The sequence below is a fragment of the Gopherus flavomarginatus genome, chromosome 7, assembly GCF_025201925.1.
Source record: "Gopherus flavomarginatus isolate rGopFla2 chromosome 7, rGopFla2.mat.asm, whole genome shotgun sequence".
NCBI classification, from domain to species: Eukaryota; Metazoa; Chordata; order Testudines; family Testudinidae; genus Gopherus; species Gopherus flavomarginatus.
The window spans coordinates 28,397,098-28,417,095 of record NC_066623.1 but is presented as its reverse complement, the minus strand read 5'-3'; the positions used below and the strand labels follow the sequence as shown (position 1 = coordinate 28,417,095).

At 46.3% G+C, this 19,998-nt stretch overlaps 1 protein-coding gene across 2 annotated transcripts in view; it reads right to left on the bottom strand.

Annotated features, from left to right (window-relative positions):
- TENM2 (teneurin transmembrane protein 2) overlaps positions 1 to 19,998 on the bottom strand; it is a 2,274,099-nt gene that overhangs the window by 820,571 nt on the left and 1,433,530 nt on the right. For both annotated transcript variants that reach the window (XM_050962494.1, XM_050962493.1), the window contains one exon: positions 17,370 to 17,671. In XM_050962494.1, the coding sequence (XP_050818451.1) occupies positions 17,370 to 17,595 (226 nt within the window). In that variant the 5' untranslated portion in view covers positions 17,596 to 17,671. The remainder of the gene's footprint in view (positions 1 to 17,369; positions 17,672 to 19,998) is intronic.

Sequence of the window (19,998 nt, the reverse complement as noted above, 5' to 3'; positions counted from 1 at the left end):
AGCAGTCAGCGCAAAACAAATACTGAGTAACAACTTTCTCTGATGGCTGAAAGCCTGGGGTTTGGCTCAAGCAGAAAGGCAGAACTTGTGAGACAGGACTGTCAAGTGAAGAACTCAAGAATTGTGCATCTGTTCAATTTTTGTACACTCTTCCTCAAGGTTGAATCTGGAACTGCTACAGCTGAAAATTAAATTTTAAAGCTAAAACATGGACACTTAAAATGCAACATCTCTTCTGATAATGCTACTGAATACGTGGAGAGAGGAATATGGCTCCACCCAGCTACTACCTGTAGGGTGCAATAGAATGTTCACTGCTTGCATCTAGTGCTTCCCCGCTCTACTTGCATAGAAGTGGACAGTTGCAACCAGCCAATTCAAGTTCTCTGTAAAAGGAGAAGAGTTCTAAAGTGACAAATCATCTTTTAAATATATCCTGGTTACAAAAGTCCACATATATACATTTTTATCTCAAAGTGACTTCTTTAAAGCATGGATTTAAAACAAAATCAAGACCCTCAACATATCCCCCGACTTAGAATCACAGAATATCAGGGTTGGAAAGGACCTCAGGAGTTCATCTAGTCCAACCCACTGCTCAAATCAAAGCAGGACCAATCCCCAGATTCCTAAGTGGCCCCCTCAAGGACTGAACTACTCTCAAAGTCTTCACTACTAATCTACCTTTCTTCTGTTGTATCAGTACGTGAAGTTGGAAGAAAAATGTTCTCTTATAAAAAAAAATGAAGTGAATCTCTTTGGAAGCAAAATTCATAGCATGTAGACAAATCCACACCATACCAGAAGTTTGTAAGATATTCCAATATTAAAAAGATGTTAGAACTACTTTCTCACACATCTTTTGACAGAGTAACAATATTTCTATTCATCTTAACATGGAACATTTAAAAAAGAGATTCTTCACCTTTTATGACAAATTTGTAACGTTAGAATCTTTTCCCCCAATAAACTGAAGAGCCGAATGTTTCAAACTGACTGGACAATAAAGTTACTCACACGGGGGTGTTGAATTATATTTGCATTACTGTCTATGCTAAACATTAAAATAAACAATGGTGAGAACAGGTGTCAGAAAAGTTACCACAGGGATAATTGGTTTGTGGGAGCTCAGCATTCATAGCTATGATGCTTTTTGATCCTTTGATGTTGGCTCTTACTATCATTGTGAAGCAGAATTCACCAAGCATTGGATAGTTCACCCATTAATATGAAACATGAGCTGGGTTTTAGACCATTGTGAGGCTGGTTAGTTTTCCCTACTGATGTTCTTTTGCAATAGTAATTCTGCTCAGTATAAAAGAAACCACGGGTTCAGACATTTGATGTATGAATTTGGCTGAGCCAATGGGATGAAGCTACTGTCTATGGGATTATGACAATGCCTAAGTCAGAATCTCTCCTAAATGTAATGGCACTGCAGCCTGGTGGCAGACATAGCCTACCACGCTCATTTTCCACATTTTCACACCAACACTGCAAGGTAGTCTGATGACAATAAACAACTATGATGGAGAGGATTTTTTCTTTTGGTTGGTATGTTTGCTAGGAACTAGACAAACCATAAAACTCATTTCACACAAGGATCTAAACTACCTGGAAGACTGTAATGATTTTCAGGCATTATCAGTTCTGACTTAAAACTGACAAAAAAAAGTAAGAGGTTTTTGTATGTCATCACCATTCCCCTTCACCCAAACTAACTCACAGAGGCATTTATAACTTCAGAACACCAAAGTTGAAGGTCTAATTTTAAGCTTTCTAGCCATAAGTATATCTTTTACATCAAGAATTTCAGTGTCAAGCCTTCATCCATCAAAAATGAAAATGGTACAACTTAGTCTTGTACTTGACAGATTTTTACTGCAATTCTCAAAAACAACTATCATCTAAGATCTCAACTTAAAACTGCTGCTTTATGTAGTCTTAATACCATGGTTAATCAAATGGATACATGTCAACAAGTCACACCACAAAGAGTTTTACTGGCAGAAGGGACAAAATATTGGGAAAATATCTGAAACCATTTAAAGGCAAAAATCATTCAAATTCTTCCTACAGTAGCGAAAAGAAGAATTACTTTCAGGATTACCCATTTAAAACACGTCTATTTCCTGTAAAATTTAAATCCCATAAAAACACCCAGTCGAACTTTGAATAAATTAGCATTTGTAAATTCCTAGACGTCTGCAGCTGGAAACTGCATGTGCAAATACTTTTCTTTACATTTTCCTAACTACATTTGGAACTGCACAATATTTAATTCACACCCAGCTATTGCAGACACTGAAAACACAGTAATAAGAATAAGGTGCCACCGGACTCCTTGAAGACTAGCAGATTTATTTGGGCATAAGCTTTCGTGGGTAAAAAACTGCACTTCTTAAGATGCATCTGAAGAAGTGAGCTTTTTACCCACGAAAGCTTATGCCCAAATAAATCTGCTAGTCTTTAAGGTGCCACCGGACTCCTTGTTGTTTTTGTGGATACAGACTAACATGGCTACTCCCTGATACTTGAAAACACAGTGTGCAAATTGTTAAACTATGCCTACTCTCCTGTTCATACACACTTCATGTAAACAGGAGAGAGAGAGAGAGAGAGAATGTGTATGTGTATATATATATGCCAATGAGCATTCTCATGGAGGTGTCCATCCAAAAACCATGCAGTCAAGTGTGGCGTCCATGGATCTGGATGCCTGAATCTGCCATTGTGTTGTCTCAGCAGTTACGGAAATGTCCAGACTGGGAGAGGTTGCTTCAACATGTGGAGAAGAGGGAATCAGAATTGCCAAGGCCAAAACAGAGCGATCAGAATGGCCATTGTTCTCCCCCACTGGAGTCTGTAGAGGCCGCAGGATTGGAGTGCCGGGGGGAGAGAAATACTTTGTCTGGTCTGACCAAATTGACGACCAGAGCATCATCCAATGAGTGGGCACAAAGTCCTCCCTGGAGCAATACTGGGTGCAGTTAGTGGTGGTGGTGTGATGTAAAGAGGTCTCTGATTGGTGTATCCCAGCAATATGTCTGTGATTATTGTATCATGTAACTCCTGTTCATGGTCAGTTGCAAAGTTCCACTGTTTCTCTCAGCAGATCACATTCTGGTTGCAAGGCAGGTAGGCTGCTGGCAAAAAGATATGATGTCTGAGAATAATTGCCTCCATATACAGCACTGGGGACCTTGCGCTCCCTTGTTTATGAAGTATGCTGCAGTCATGTTGTCTGACAAGGACGTGGCAGTAGCAGATACCTGGTAAGAACATGTGGCATGTTTTGCATACTACCTGAAATTCAATATGTTTATGTATCCTGGCCTCTCGCATGATCCAGGTGCCTTGTGTCATGTGATCTCCAATGTGAGTGCCTCAGCCTGAATAAGAAGTGTCCCTTATTACTGTTACAGTCAGTGAACATGGGCATACCAGAGCAGACTTGGAGCAGGTGTTTCCACCAATTAAGAGAAGAGATACTCAATGTTCCACTGGAGGTTATGATGTCCATGAACTGGTGCATAGGAGAATAGATTCTTTGGAGCCACAGTGGTAGACAAAGGTGAAGGTGGGCAAAGCGTGTGATGTATGTGCATACCACCACGTGCCCTAGGATGGAAAGGCAGGTCCTGGCTGAGACCGAAGAGTTGGAGGTTATCGGAGCTATTTGTTCTACTAGGCTCTGGAATCTGTTCTGTGATAGATAAGCTTATGGGAAGGTCATATCAATGTGAGTATCTACGAATTCCAGGGACCGTGCAGGATGCAAAGTCAATTTTTCAACACTGATGCTCACTCACAGGGCAGAGAGGAGAAGAAGCTGGGACGACGATGCTCACACTTTCTGTTTGGACCGCACTGCTGGTAGCTGTTAGTGCCACAGCCCTAGGCAGTTTTGCCCTGGCCTCCATGCTCAGGAAACTAGCATACACGTACTCTCAAACAAGAAGCATTTCCCCGAAAGTAACCGTTGGGGCTAGGCAAATTTTGTGGTCAGCCAGTTCCTGACAGCCCCCCCCACCATGAGAGTGGTAACGAGGCATCTGTAAATCTCCTAATTAGGAGAAACCTGGCCAAAAAGCTGAACACGTCATTACCCCTATAAATTGCCCACCGTGCAAGCGGTGGGCAGGGAGAAACGCAGAAACCCGTACCCGTAACCGAGCCTGATCAACTCGAGGTCTCCCTCGGCTCCGTGTTCTCAGAAGCCTACCCGTTTGCCGGTGGTGATGAAACTTTTGTGGTTTGTGTGTGTAAGTATGCCTAGCTGCTAATTCTGCTAACTAACTGAGCCTGTAATCGTTTGTTGTAAGCCGGATTCTAGCCGCCCCAAGGCTCCTGCGAGGGGAAACCCACTAACCAGGAAACCTTGAACGCAAGGGGGATTGGCCGGAGTCTCACGGCAATCTTTAACTGTCTTACTGCATTTTTTTTTACTTAGACGAGTAATTGCATTTATTCTTAATAATAGCACCAATAGCACCTTCACTAACCCTTGGAAGGACCTGAATAACTACTGGAACCTAGAGCGGTACCAGGGTCAGCTTCTGTTTGTGACTGCAGTATTTTTATTAGTTGTTCTAGTATTGTATTGTAGGCCCAAGTTGTAACTAGTATTAAGTTGCTCCTTATCCGCACCTGTGACCCATTAAATAAACCCTCAATTTTAACTCCACGACTCATTGTTTGCGTTATCCCCATTGCTACCTTCGGGGGCACTTGTCACCCCTCCTGAGGACATCCAGTGATCGAGCCTACGCCCTATACCAGCGCTCATTACCTGGTAGATAACAGGCACCTTGTGACCGTTTCGGTGGAGCAAGGGGCGAGAGTAATTAGAGATCAACATGGCGTCACGAACAGGATGCCTTCGGGAGGGCCAGTGCCCGTGGCGTAGTGGGGACCGTGAACAGTCTGAGCTCGAGCAATTTCAACACCTACAATTTCACCAAGTGGCCAGCAGACAATCTGAGAGGCCCACCCTAGATTGGGTTTGCGTTAGAGTCAGGGTCAGGGTCAAAAAGATATACGACCTCGTTAACCCTGACCGCTGTAGGGTGTCTCCTCCATTGCCATCCCACGTTTAAATGTCACCTGGCCGATAGTTCCCTGCAGCCCCAGTGCACGGGGGTCGCGGATACTAGTCGGACTGAGACACCGTCCGGCATTTGGAAGGAGTGTAGCCGTATCATTAAAAAATCTGGGGCCACCGTTTCTAAACTCATACCCCCGCCTCGGGTACAGCCGGGTGACCCAGCACACGAGTTCTTAACCCAATTAATGGAGGAATTAGAACAGACCAAGCGGTCGAAGAAACTTAGACCGGACGAGTATAAGTCGGAAGACGTGTCCACGGTCTTGTTCAGTGCACTAAACAAAGCGCTGGACCTCTGTGCGGTCCTTCATGGAAGCACTATGTTTGCCGCTAAACAGGCCGCCGCGAATGGCACCGATAGCGCAGAAAGCGAGATGGGTGACAAGGAGGAGGAGGACAGGAGTCAGGCTGGCGGAAACCCACCCCCCTACGAAGCTCTGGCCCCCTCTTCGATCTATCCCGCTCTCCCCTCAGCCCCACTCGCGCCTGAGAAGGTGATGCGGATGGAGGCAATGCCTGTCGCTATTACAAAAAGCAAGGTGGACTCTAATACAGGCCAGATGACTACTACCACCAAATATCGTACCCGCACTAAAGGAGAATTGAAGGAATTTATGGTAGACACTAGGCGTGGGGAGAGCAAGGCCGCCCTCGTTTGGCTGGGCCGTCTGGCCCTGGATCACGGGGCAGAGGTAGTGGACAGGGAGGAGGCTAGTCTCTTGGCCAAAACGTCCACCTGGTCGGGAGGATTTTCAGGCCATAACCTCTTAAGAAACGGGGTCTGGCCACTTACTACACCAGCCGCAGCCTCTTTAGCCATAAAGGGCAGTTTTAAGGGCATGTATATACCTCCCGGCAGCATAAACACGCCCCATGAGATCATATGGGCTATTGCCGGGGCATCCATCGTAATGTGGGACCCACAGACGGTGCCCTTGAACTTGAATCCGCAGCAAGCCCAATCCAACACGCCACTCATTTATGTCGGGGACCCCACCCAGATCCCGGTCAACAGGGATGCAGTGGACTTAGCCATAGATGGCGCCCCACCGATTGACACCGGGGGAACCCTTTTGCTGCATGGTTGGGTTGGGCAACCTCTTATTACTTTATATGAGGCCATGCCCCGTCTTCGGATGCCACAAGCCCCCAAGAGCCCCATCTCAGTCCTTCCAGCTGAGAACCCTGTTAATAAGTGTCAACCTAAGCACCCTGAACGTACCAAGGCCGAAAGGGCGCTTTTTGGGTTCCTATTACATAAGGGGGTGCCCAAGGAAGCACTGCGGAAGATGTCTAACTCTCAACAACAAGACCTGGGGAAACAGTTAGGATGGAAGGACTGGGACGATTATTTAAGAACAAAAAACGAGTAGAGGCCGGGTGCGCCCCGGCCTCCACGGAGACATGGGATAAGCGACCATATCACACCCTATTGGTAGCCGGTCCCAAACCCCTTCACACCCCTGTATCTTTCCTGTTGGACACCGGAGCTCAAATCTCCGTTATTAAACCCGATGTACCGCACATACCCACAAGTTCTACTATGTTTATTCAGGGTCTTAACAGCATTGAAGAAAAACCCGTAGTCCGCTTTACTCTAATTCATAAAGGGTACAAGCGGAAGGTTAAGGTTTTGTTGGGAGGAACAAATTTGCTGGGGGTTGGGGATATAAAACGACTACGATTACAAAAACAGGTCTGTCAGGCCCTGCCTGTCACCCTGTCGCTCGACGCCCCCCCCCCCATAGCCCCGAACTGGTTAATAACAGCTCATGGAAATTTTCCCCTATTCCCACGAAGCCTGAAGGCATCCCCCTCATTAAACAACTGCTCAACCAATTATTAAAGGAGGGACAGATAGCGCAGGCAACCACGTCAAACTATCTATCGCCCGGCTGGGGTATCCCCAAGCCCAGCAACCCCTCTGAATTTCGATTGGTCATCGACTATAGGCAAGCAGACAGCCGAGTCCGACACCTTCCATTTGCGGGCCCAGCCACCATTCCAGAAATACGGCAACAGCTAAGCGATGCCAGTGGGAGGTGGGCCTGCACCCTGGACTTAAAGGATATGTTCTATCAAATCCCGTTAGAGGACAAACCCCAAATCCTAAACTTTGCGTTCCAGGGCACACAGTACCAGTGGAAGGTGTGCCCTCAAGGGTTCTGTAATTCCCCCGCCTTGGCCACGTCCGCTCTTGCAAAAACCTTAAGAGGGGTAGAAGCCACTGGGAGCACCACCATTTTAGCCTATGTGGACGACATAATCATAATTGGGCCCAACGAACACATAGTCCAACACGTAACTAACACCGTGGTAGCCGAACTAAAGGCCAATGGGTGGCGAATTAATGAGACGAAAAGCCAACTCGTTCCCTCTCAAAGCTTTTCCTTCTTAGGCCAACATTATGACCCCTACAACTGCGGCCAACCTACCTCGGGACTTCTAGATCCTTGGGTAACAGACCCGCCCGAGAATAAAAGGCAACTACAAAGACTTTTAGGCCTAATTAATTATCACCGACACTTTATCCCGGATAAACACCTCACAGACCTTGAAACGATCCAGGAGCCCTCTCGTCGAAACGGAAACGGGAAATATGGAGTCCTGAGGCCCAAAAGAGCCTGTAACGAATAGCCGCCTGGTTTACCTCTAACCCACGGCTGGCGCGATATAAAAGGGACTCACCTTTTACCATTACCCTTTTCTTTACACAACATCATTATGGGTACTCAGTATCACAAGACGGGCAACCGGTCTATAACTGGGCCCGACGGCTCAAGGGCCCTCAGTATCGATATGGACCCATAGGACTTATGCTGCTAGCCGCAAGCGAGGCGCGCATTTGGGCTCTGCTATCTAGTAAAGGAACCCTGATCGGCCCAGAGGTACACCTCATACCTTGGCTCACGCGGCTGCCCCCCCCCCCCCAGTTTTCACGGGACCAGCCTAACTTGGCAACAGCTGTGTTATTTGGGGGAAATCATGTGGCGGGAATGGACACTTAAATCGCTGCCGAATGATGTCCGATTCCCAGCAGCCTCGGAGCCCTTGTGTATAGAAACAAAATATGACCCCTGGATTGTGTCCGACGGGGGCACTTCCCCGACCCCCTGGGCAGGAGTCCTCTGTGCTAAATGCGACCACTTCCAGGTTGATCTCCTCCCGCCGGGTTCATCGGCCCAGCATAGCGAGTGGAGGGGGAGGAGCGAGGGCATGGCAGGCTCGGGGGAAGGGGTGGAGCGGTGGCAGGAGCTGGGGCAGAGCAGGGGGTTGTGAGCACCCCCCGGCACACTGGAAAGTTGGCTCCTGTAGCTCCAGCCCCGGAGTCAGCGTCTATGCAAGGAGCTGCATATTAACCTCTGAAGGTCCATGGGGTCCTTCTCGCTGCCCAGCACGTTACCCAGGCCCATTCCGCTTCTGTTCAAGTCGTGTTGGGCATAGACTCACAATTTTGTCTCAGCATTCTCACAGGAGAGGCTAACCCCACAGCATTTACGCCCCTGTGGGACATTATTTTCAGCCTTGTACGTAAGTTCTCCCGGCCCTGGTTTATAACCCATTGCCCGTCGCATCGTCCTAATTCTAACCCCCTCCACTCCAAATTGGACCAAAAAATGAGGGAAATTCAAGCGCCTCAAGTGTGTCTGGGCCAACAGCCCCAGCTCAAAACCGATTCATTCCTCCGATGGCTTCATGAGGATTGGGGGCATTTGCCTAGCGGCCGCTTATACAGTCAGTTAGCCCTAGGTGCTCAGGGTAAACCCGAGGTACGGCGGCAGGACTGCGAAAGGATAGTACAGTCCTGCCTTAAGTGTGCACAGATCAAGTCCCAAAACCGCCCTCGTTACGAGCGGTGGGCGTACGTGGCAGAGTATTTTCCCCCCGGCGCGGTGTGGCAGATAGATTTGATGGGACCCCTACCCGGAGCCCGTCGCCACCCAAAGGCTCTTGTCGTGGTGGATTTGGGCTCCCGTCAAACTCACTGCATCCCCTTGAATACCACCACGGCGGCGGCCGTGGCTGGGGCGCTGCAACAGGTGGCCGCGGCATGGGGAGTGCCCTCCGAAGTTCAAGCAGATGGGGGACCCCCTTTTACCAGCAAGCGTTTCGAAGCATTGGTGTTGGGATGGGGGGGCCTCCCTCCATATTCACTTAAAATATCACCCCGAAAGTAATGGCGTTGTAGAGTGGAAAATCGGGGTTCTGAAAACCCTGATACGTTCAGTCAATCCCAACATTGACTATAAGGGTTGGAGTACGCTATTACCACAGGTCCTTATCTCCCTCAACGCAAACTATTCTCATTGGCCTGAAATCAGCCCCAGGCCTAGAGGCCCCTGGACTCCCATATATCACCCTGACCAACTTGTCTCGGTGGCCGAGCCACAGGCCTCGGGTCATCGAGAACCCTACGCCGCACGAATTGTAACTGCGGGTAAATATCCCAATGCCTATACGGTTGTGGATGTCCAGGGCAATCACACCTTGGTCCACCATAACTGGATAAGCAAACGTTCTGAATCGGAGCGAACTAACAAGGGCCAATAAGGCCGCCTTCTGCTTTGTCTTGCAGCTCGCCATAGCGGCGGGAAGCCGGGACGACAACCAGAAGGGCCCAGATCTGCTGAACCTGAGACATCCGTATCCCATGGGCGAAAATACCCATCAGCTTATGTTTGCAGCCTATTGGATCCAGGAAGTACTGGGAGGAAACGTCGACTTATTCTCACTGACCCCTGATAACTGCCTTGCATGTTCCAATAAGCTGTCTGTAAATAGGCCTTTGTTTGATTTATTGCCGTTAGTGTTTAAGTTTAGTAGCATTAATGTTCCCCTTAATTGCTCCTCCCCCTTTGCTCAGTGGCTCCCCACCGTACAATGGACAGGTTGCACAAACGATCTTTTCGACCCCATTTCCCCTCTTGTTTTTTCTATTTTTAATGAAACTAGGGTACGTCGTATGGGCCCACTCCCCTTGTCACCTGGAGAAAGGCCCATGGCATCCCATTGTTGGGCCTTTTTGGGAAATAATCGAACAGAAACCATTTGGGTTGGGGCCTACCCCAATTGTTCCCAGTGGCAGCTTGTGGATGGAAATGAGACGGCCAGTAGCCCTATTTTCAATCGTACGTCCCCACCCCCCGTTTTATGCGGTAGCCGCGTCCGGAAAATTAGGTCCGGCGACATCACTTATAGCGGCAAAAGATTCTATCAGCCCCTCAAACACACATATCTATCCCACAGCCACATTAAGAAGTTAGTTTTTAAGGGAGGCTCGGCATGTCAGGACTCTGCCTTTTCCCCCTGGTCCCCCAGACCCGGTCACTTCTGGCTGTGTGGCGAGGCAGCCTATACGGCGCTCCCCCCTAACCCTAGAGGCATATGTACCATTGGCTCTATCCTGTTAAAAGGGGGTGGTATTTATGTTAAGACCTGGCATCCCAACTCAGCCGGACGGGTTCGACGTTCCTGGGGTTGGTGGGAGAAGGCAAAGGGTGCGCTGTCCTCTGTAGTGTCTTCAGTGGTTTCGTTTAACCCTGTTGGATATATGTTATTACGTGAGCAAGTATTATTCCAATCACTGGCTATTGAAACGCTGGCAAATACCACCGCAAAAGGTTTTAATTTAGTCAATCAGCAGCTAACGGAATTATCAGATTATTCTTTTCAGAACCGATTAATTATACAATTTTTGCTGCAATCACGGGTCTTTTGTGAGACCCTCATATCCATGTACCCACAGTTTAAGGATAAGTGTTGTGTCTCTGTTTCTTCTGTATCTGGAAATTTAACGGAAGTAATTAATAACCTCAGGGCTTTAGGAACTGCCCTGTGTGAGTCCAGGGAGACCTTCCGATTTTGGTCCTGGCTCGATTGGTTGGGTCTCGGAGCCTACAAGGCTTATTTCCAATCTCTCCTTATCTCCCTCCTGGTCGGGTGTATCCTGCTCTGCCTTGGCTGTGCCTGCTTGAAAGCCTGCGTCCATCGTGTTATCGGGTCGGCCTACATTGCCTCTTTCCCCGACACACGCCCTCTTGTAGAAGGGGATGGCGAGTCGGACAATGAATCTAAGGTATAGGCATAACGTTCACATGGAGCCCAGGGCACGGGGGCATGTTAGTGCCACAGCCCTAGGCACTTTTGCCCTGGCCTCCATGCTCAGGAAACTAGCATACACGTACTCTCAAACAAGAAGCATTTCCCCGAAAGTAACCGTTGGGGCTAGGCAAATTTTGTGGTCAGCCAGTTCCTGACAGCCCCCCCCCCCCCCACCATGAGAGTGGTAACGAGACATCTGTAAATCTCCTAATTAGGAGAAACCTGGCCAAAAAGCTGAACATGTCATTACCCCTATAAATTGCCCACCGTGCAAGTGGGCAGGGAGAAATGCAGAAACCCGTACCCGTAACCGAGCCTGATCAACTCGAGGTCTCCCTCGGCTCCGTGTTCTCAGAAGCCTACCCGTTTGCCGGTGGTGATGAAACTTTTGTGGTTTGTGTGTGTAAGTATGCCTAGCTGCTAATTCTGCTAACTAACTGAGCCTGTAATCGTCTGTTGTAAGCCGGAGACGAAAGCCGATTCTAGCCGCCCCAAGGCTCCTGCGAGGGGAAACCCACTAACCAGGAAACCTTGAACGCAAGGGGGATTGGCCGGAGTCTCACGGCAATCTTTAACTGTCTCACTGCATTTTTTTTACTTAGACGAGTAATTGCATTTATGCTTAATAATAGCACCAATAGCACCTTCACTAACCCTTGGAAGGACCTGAATAACTACTGGGACCTAGAGCGGTACCAGGGTCAGCTTCTGTTTGTGATTGCAGTATTTTTATTAGTTGTTCTAGTATTGTATTTTAGGCCCAAGTTGTAACTAGTATTAAGTTGCTCCTTATCCGCACCTGTGACCCATTAAATAAACCCTCAATTTTAACTCCACGACTCATTGTTTGCGTTATCCCCATTGCTACCTTCGGGGGCACTTGTCACCCCTCCTGAGGACATCCAGTGATCGAGCCTACGCCCTATACCAGCGCTCATTACCTGGTAGATAACAGGCACCTTGTGACCATTTCGGTGGAGCGAGGGGCGAGAGTAATTAGAGATCAACAGTAGCCTGTCGTTCAAGTATGGAAAGACAAGGATTCCCTGAGGTTGTAGGTGAGCTGCTACCACACACAAAATGTTTGTAAGAACCTCATGGGACCCTGGTAAGTCCAAATGGGAGAACCTTGTACTGGAAGCATCAATGCCCACTTTGAACCTCAGGAACCTTCTTGGCTCCGAGATCTTTTAGTGAGTGTAAGGAATCACAAGTGCAGCCATATAGAATTCTGGCTTGCAAAACGAGTGGTTGGAGATCCAAGATTGTCTCCATCCCCATTTCTTCTTGAGTACCAGGAAATAGTTTCAATAGAACCCTGTGCCCCAAAAGGCTGCCAGGATTTGCTCTGCTGCTCCTCTCTGCAACTCGGAGTCCAACTTTCGGATCAGAACACTATCATGAGAAAGATCTCTGGGGTGGGGGATGTGGAAGAAACATGGTCAAACTATGGTGTAGCAGCATGCAGGGCCGCCTCTAGGCACCAGTGCTCCAAGCATCTGCTTGGGCGGCACTTTCCAAGGGGTGGCACTCCTGCTCCTTTTATTTATTTTTTTGCTTGGGGTGCAAAAAGCCAGGAGCCGGCCCCGAGCGGGAGGTGAGCTGCAGCAGTGGGGGGTACGGAGAGTGCTGCAGGAAGTAACCGGGAGGAGGGGCAGAGGAACTGCTCCCCCCACCTCACCTCCACTCTACTGCTGCCTGCTCCCCCGAGTGCGCCGCTGCTTCACTTCTCCCTCCTCCCTCCCTGGCTTGCCGCACGAATCAGCTGTTTTGTGGCAAGCCTGGGAGGGAGGCGGGAGAAGCAGAGTGGCGGCGCCGCGCTCAGGGGAGCAGGTGGAGGGGAGGTGAGCTGCAGTGGTGAGGGGGCGCGGGGAGGGCTGCAGGAAGCAACTGGGGAGGGTCAGAGGAACGGCTCCCTGCCCAGCTCACCTCCGCCTCCTCCCCCAAGCGCACTGCCGCTCCGCTTCTCCTCCTTCCCTCTGGCAAGCCTGGGAGGAAGGGGTAGGAGAGGAAATGTGGCATGCCCAGGGGAGGCGGCGGGGCTGGGGATTTGGGGAAGGGGTTGGAATGAGGCGGGGAAGGGGCGGAGTTGAGGCAGAGCTGGGAGGGCACGGGAAATTTTTTTTTGCTTGAGGTGGAAAAAAACTTGGAGCTGGCCCTGGCAACATGAAACAATGTCTAAGACCCACTTGTCCAAGCTAGCAGAAAGAGCTTGAGATGACCACTGAAAGGGGCAGAGGGCAGGAGCGTTTTTGTACAGAGTGGTTGACTGCTGTCTAGATGTACTCAGAAATACTGCTTTTATAATGATTAAGTGTATTGCTCAGAGGTCTGCAATCCTGGAACAGGTGGATTGGCTCTGTGTACCATAGGGGCACTTCTGAGGAGATTCATAGGCCCATTGGTAGTAGAAGTATGGAGTTCTACAGCATTGGACTGGTGGTGGGCAATACAATTTTCTTTTTGGCGCTAGTGTAAAGGAGTTTGGTGTCCCAGCATTGTAAGGTGGCTCCGAGATCTTTTAGTGAGTGTAAGGAATCAGTTTTCTGGTTGAAGAAAAGAGAAGTCAAAGAGAAGGTCCTTGATTTTGTTCTGCACCTCTCTAGAGGAATCGAAGGAATGTGACAATGATTCCTTCCTCATGACAATTCTGGCAGCCCATACACATGAGGATGTGTCCATTGAATCGAGTGCAGCCTGAAATATGGACTTGGCGACCCTGTAAAATTGCCTGGAATTGAGGATGATCCTGCTGAGATAACTTATGTGCAAATTCTTCCATAGTTTATAAAGTCAGAGTTGGCCATCAGTGCCAAGTAGTTAGAGATATGGAACTGTAGTCCAGCTGAGGAGAAGACCTTTCAATCCATGAGGTCTAGTTCTGGTGGTGTTGTTTGGTCCACTCTGACACAGGCTGTATTACCAAGGAGTTAGAAGAAGGTATGAAAATAAAAATTCTGATCGTTTGAGGGGGCGGGGAGGGGGGAGGAATGTAGTATCTTTTCTCAGCCCTTTTCAGGATCAGTGCACATGTTGCCGGGGTATGCCACATGGTGTGCAACAGTTGAAGAACAGTGTTAAATGGTAAGGCCACCCTTGCCAATACTGATGCATGCAGAATGCCTAATAATTGCTGCAGACTGCCCTGCACCTCTTCCAGTGGGATCTCAAGAGCATTGGCTATTGTCTGTAGGAGTTCTTGAATCTGATGACAGTCGTCTGGAAGGGAGGAAGGTGATGATGACACACTTGTATTTGGAAACGAAGGGAACCTCCTCAGATCAACTGGAGATGGGCTGATCGGTGCATCATCAAACTCCATTGCTGGATGTCTACCGGATGAAGGGCTAGGCAGTGATATAAGGGAGTTCTTTGAAGCCAAACGAGACTGTTCTGAAGGCGTATATTGGGGCCATGAGTTCCAATATGGCCAATCTGGTTGATCCTGCTGCTGCTGTACTTTGTCCAAGGAGCCAGACACCAGCTTCTTGAGTAACGCACAGGAGGAAATGCCACAGAGCCATTGGAACCCTCTGGTAGTCATGTTCCCATAACAGAAGCGTTGAACTGCGCCCAGTGTCCATATCCTCAAATTCAGAGGAGTCAAGGTCTTGCCTTAAAGGTGGTATCGACAGAGCCATCAGAACAAGATGCATTGGAGAAGTACAGCAAGATGTATTGCAGGAGATGGAGCCCTCTGCAGAGGTGAATGCACTGGGACACATGGAGACCTCACTCCTTTCAGGGCAAACAGTTCATGAGGGCCAGAAGTGCTTCTGAGGGCAGGTCTACACTACCTCTAAAGTTGATCTAACTTGTGTTGCTCAGGGGCATGAAAAAGACACCCCCTGCCAATTATGCAAGTTACAGTGACCTGTATGCTATGTCGGTGGGAGATGTTTTCCTGCCAACATAGCTTCTGCTTCTCACGAAGGTGGAGTCATTATGCTGATAGGAGAGCACTCTCCTGTTGGCATAGACCACCTTCACCAGATGTGCTACAGTGGCACAGCTGCATCAGTGCAGCTAATGTAGTGCTTCTAGTGTAAACCTTCCCCCAGTCTCCCCAGAGTCAATGGTACCTGGTCTATCGATGGGACTAGAACCAGTAAAGGCACCTGTCTCAGGACTGACCATTCATGGGACACAGTGGAGCCGGAGCAGCATGCTGGCGGGCGGTGCAGCCTCTTATTCTTGTGCTGTAGAGAATAATCTCATGGGATTCTATTAGACTGGTAGCCTTAAAAGTTAGAGGAGTCCTATGTTAGCATGATATTTATTAACAGATTTATTTCCTTCTTGGGGGAGTAAGAAGACAGGGCATATTAATACATTCAAGCTGCCTAAATCCACTCAAACATTACATACTAAACCACATCTAATTCTTCATGTGGAACTGATTTACTTTTTAGCTCCCCTCTATGCAATTTTGGGGCAAGTGACAATCTAATGAAGCAAAAGATTCTAATGAATCTTGTTATAGGTCTCACTCTCACTCTGAACTTTAGGGTACAGACGTGGGGACCTGCATGGACACTTTTAAGCTTAATTACCAGCTTAGATCTGGTATTGCTGCCACCATCCAGAATTCTCAGTGTCTGGATCACTCCCTTTCCCCTCCCAAAACCTTCCCCTCCCTGGGTAGCCTCGAGAGACTCCTTCACCAATTCCCTGGTGAGTCCAGATCCAATCTCCTTGGATCGTAAAACAAGGAAAAATCAATCAGGTTCTTAAAAAGAAGGCTTTTAATTAAAGAAAAGAAAGGTAAAAGAAAGAAAAAAAGCCTCTCGGAGACAGCATATCAGCTAATCTCACAGACAATAACTTGAAAACACAGGATGTTCCCCTGGGCAAAAATCTCAATACACACAAGAATACCCAAATTTGATAATTCCCTTAATTTGCACCAAGACAAGTACAAAAGAAAATAAACATAAACCTATTTATTCCTTTCTAAAACTTACTACTCTGATAAGAGACTGGTTCCTTGATCTTTTCCCCTCCAGCTGAAAAACTGAAAAATTGATTAAACAAAGGAAACTTCCCTCCTTCCTTTTGAAACATCTTGTTTCCCCATTGGTTCCTCTTGTCAGGTGTCGGCTAGGCTAGGTGAACTTCTTAACCCTTTACAGGTAAAAGAGGCATTAACCCTTAGCTATCTGTTTACGACAAATCTAATGAAGCAACGACTGCTCATCTGAAACAATGTTTACATGTCTCTCCCCCTCACCCGAAAACACACAGAATTATGCTGTGTTTCACTTTACTAAGACAACTCACAGAATAGAAGCAGAAACATGTTCAGTGAGGAACTAACCGAAAGAGAAATATTTTAAGCTATTTCTTAGAGAAGTTTAGATTCTCTTTCATTCAATAGAATCGAGGTAGATATTTGAAGCAAACAATTTTATATTGCATATTCAAATTGCATATATGTTAATACAAAGGGAATTGTGTAAAGTTGAAATTTAATATGAGTTTTAGAATCTCAGTGAGGTGCTAATATATTATAGCCATTTATTAATTATGTGTTTCCTCCTGCTATTTGTTTTATTAAATAAAGTATAAGCCAACTGCAGTGACAAAATGAAGCCAAAAGAAACAGCATCCTATTTCTATTATACACGTTAGAAACAGGGGAGAAATTCCAAGGTACCAGATTAGTAATTACTGTATGCTAATCACAATGTTTTACTCATTTTAGTAATACAGCCAATCTATCAAAGAAACAAAAAGCAACGTGAAAATGTCACTATTGTACCTAAAACTAATACAGATGACATACTGTAAGGTTATAATATTTGCCAATATATGACAAATATGACAGCTGGTTAGGAGTCATTAGTGCTTCTCTATTTAAAATATATGTTAACACAGTGATCTAGGTTTGCCTCACTTACAGAAAGTGACTTCTGACAGGATCGGAAGCCTAAATGTTCCCAGCTTAATGTGACAATGGAAGGGAATGAATTTCCTAAAAGAAAATGCAACCCTGTTCCGGCTTTAAACAGGTAAAATTACAAGCATTATCCTTTCTCCATTTTACATGCATTTCTAATGCTACTGGCATGCAGACATATACATTACTGACAGCGGCTAGTGTACCGGGGATTATTGGGACCAAAAAAATAGAAAAAAAATTGTTGTGCCTTACACATACCTTGTCTTGGAAACTCGTCTGACTCCCTGTGAACTAGGTCAGAAACTCTATTTCCGTAGTGCATTCTGGTGTCATGATCATAGGCCTTCAATGTCTCACTTGAGCTATAGGACTTCTGAGTTGGTACTCGGCAGTCCTCACTGTCCAATGAAGAACTTGTATAGCGGCATTCCTTCCCACAGCGACCTCTTGTTAGAGAGCGGTGTCTTCGGTCTTTTATATCCATTATTCTGAGTCAGGTAGAAAAAATCAACTTTTTCAGAATAGTTTATCTTTAATCCTGGGGCTGGTCACTCTACCACCTAAAACCAAAAGATAATAAAGAGTGAGAATTGGAGATACAATATGCTGTGACATTTCACTTTTCTTCACTTGTTCAGAAACACAAAGTGGGCAAACTTAATGGAAAATAAGACCTTGACACTAAGTTCCTTATAAACTTACATAAATTGACTTTAATGGGGGAAAGATGAAAAAGGAAATGGATTCAGCTGTAAGATTTGTTTCATTCAAACTATGTTTTTATAAAAGAGTTTAAAAATTGATAAAAAACTACCGTAATCTTTTGATTTCCGAATGTACTTTGATAACACAAACTCTGATAGCCTGACATTAGCTCTTGCAATGAAACAGTACAAAGAAAAACAGATTCAAACCAGCTAATTATTTCCTTTTGCTGCAGGAGGGCCTGGAATGTGGAGTGCCATGTGAAATCGACAATTAAGATTGAAGCATGCAAAGACAGTTACAAACATAAGGCATTACTATTCAGCATTTATGAATTACAATGGCACACATTATATGCTGTGACCATGTGAGTGTACAGCAAGATCTAGAACGGAATAATTACGGGTTTCTACTTTACCCATACAGTCCCCGCCACCGTTCCTAACCCCCTCCATCTCTTTCAAATAAATAAAAAATGTGTGTTGAAAAATTTCTCAATCTACCATTGCAATTGAGCAAATCTGTATTTACACCACATAAGAAAAAAGACTTTCTGGACATCATTTGAAATTGTTTAACTGTTTGATCCTAAAATAAATTTGTCCTGGATGGCTAGAAACACTATTTGATTTTATTCATTTGTGTATATTATGATACAGCATGGCCAGAGGGCAGCAGGAGAGTGTTAGCAGGGAGCCTTATTCCCTGCAAGGGAAGGAAGGTTTGCTATAGATTAACTAGAGCACCTGAAGCCAATTAGAGCACCAGCAGTCAGTCATGTGATAAAAACCCCTGCTTTAGTGTGGGAGTTGGAGCAGGAAGGTTTGGTTGGAGCAGAGAACAGTTTTGAAGAGAGATAAAAGGAAAATTTGGAGGAGTGCTGTGGTGGGCTGAGAAATCCAAAAGAAACCCTAGGTAAGGGGCACCTGACTTGTGTAAAAGGAGGGCAAGAAGCCCCTTCCCAAGCTGAAGGGCAGGAGAGGGAAGTAGCCCAGGGGAAGGAACCGCTAGTTCAAGTGGTTCATCACAAACCTCAAGGTCCTGGGTTGGGACCTGGAGAAGAGGGCGGGCCCAGGTCCCTCCCTCTCCACTCCCCTCCTCAAGGACACTAGTGGGGTAATTAAAATACCGGTTCTGAGACAAGCAATGGAGCCCTGAACCTTCCCCAAAGAAGAGAAAGCGCGAGACCCAGCATAACAGTACCAGCAATTTGCCACTATATATGTATACACACAAATGAATAAAATCAAATAGTGTTTCTATACATGCACCCTTTACCTAGACTTACCATGCTTGATACAACTGTAAAATACATACCCAACAATGTTTATCAATTGTACTTCCTGAGTTCTCCAAAGGAATTAACTTTGTTTCATTCCACATTTTCTAACTTAAGGAGGGCTCATATTGCTTCTTTCTATCATTTGTAGAAGTGGATGCCTTTGCTTTATGTTACTAAATTAGAGAAAACTTGTTTTCAAACCGCTGTCTAATTAACTAACACTATGAGCTTTAACTGTTTACTTTGCAGATTATTCCACTTCTTGGGCAGGCTAACTTGTTAATCACTGACATCCTATCTGCATTTTTATTTTAAACAAGTGTGCAACTTTACTCATATGAGCAGTGGCCCATTGAAGACTGATTACTTATGTGAATAAGGTTATGTATGACCATACATGTTTGTAAGATCAGGGCTTTAGTCTGTAATAAGCTCACCACTGCGGAGTAGATGTGATTGGTCAGTAGAGCTGGTAAACCAGATAAATTTCTTCCCAGCATTCAGACACTGACATTTATACTACTTTTGTTATTATCTTTTCTATATTTTGCTCTCAAGAGGAGGAAATTAGGTAACCAGGAGAGCCAGCTGTTTTAAGACGCCTACATGTAATTTGCAATCTGTGAGCTCTGAAATATAAAAACATGCTCCCCCCCACACGCATATTGTTCTTGTTTATAATTACAATACATTACAGATAAAACCAAAAACATTCCCCCCAAACCTTTTTCCCCCTGAGTACTGCTGCTACCTTGACTAGAGCTAGTGCATCAGGTTAGACTGGAAAAGTTTAACCGATGACTCAAAATGTTCTGTAGTTTTCTTGTTTTTCTGTACAGTCTGTGGTTTGTGTGGCTAAGTGCACTTTTGAATATCTGAATTTTTAAAAACCTGGCGGCA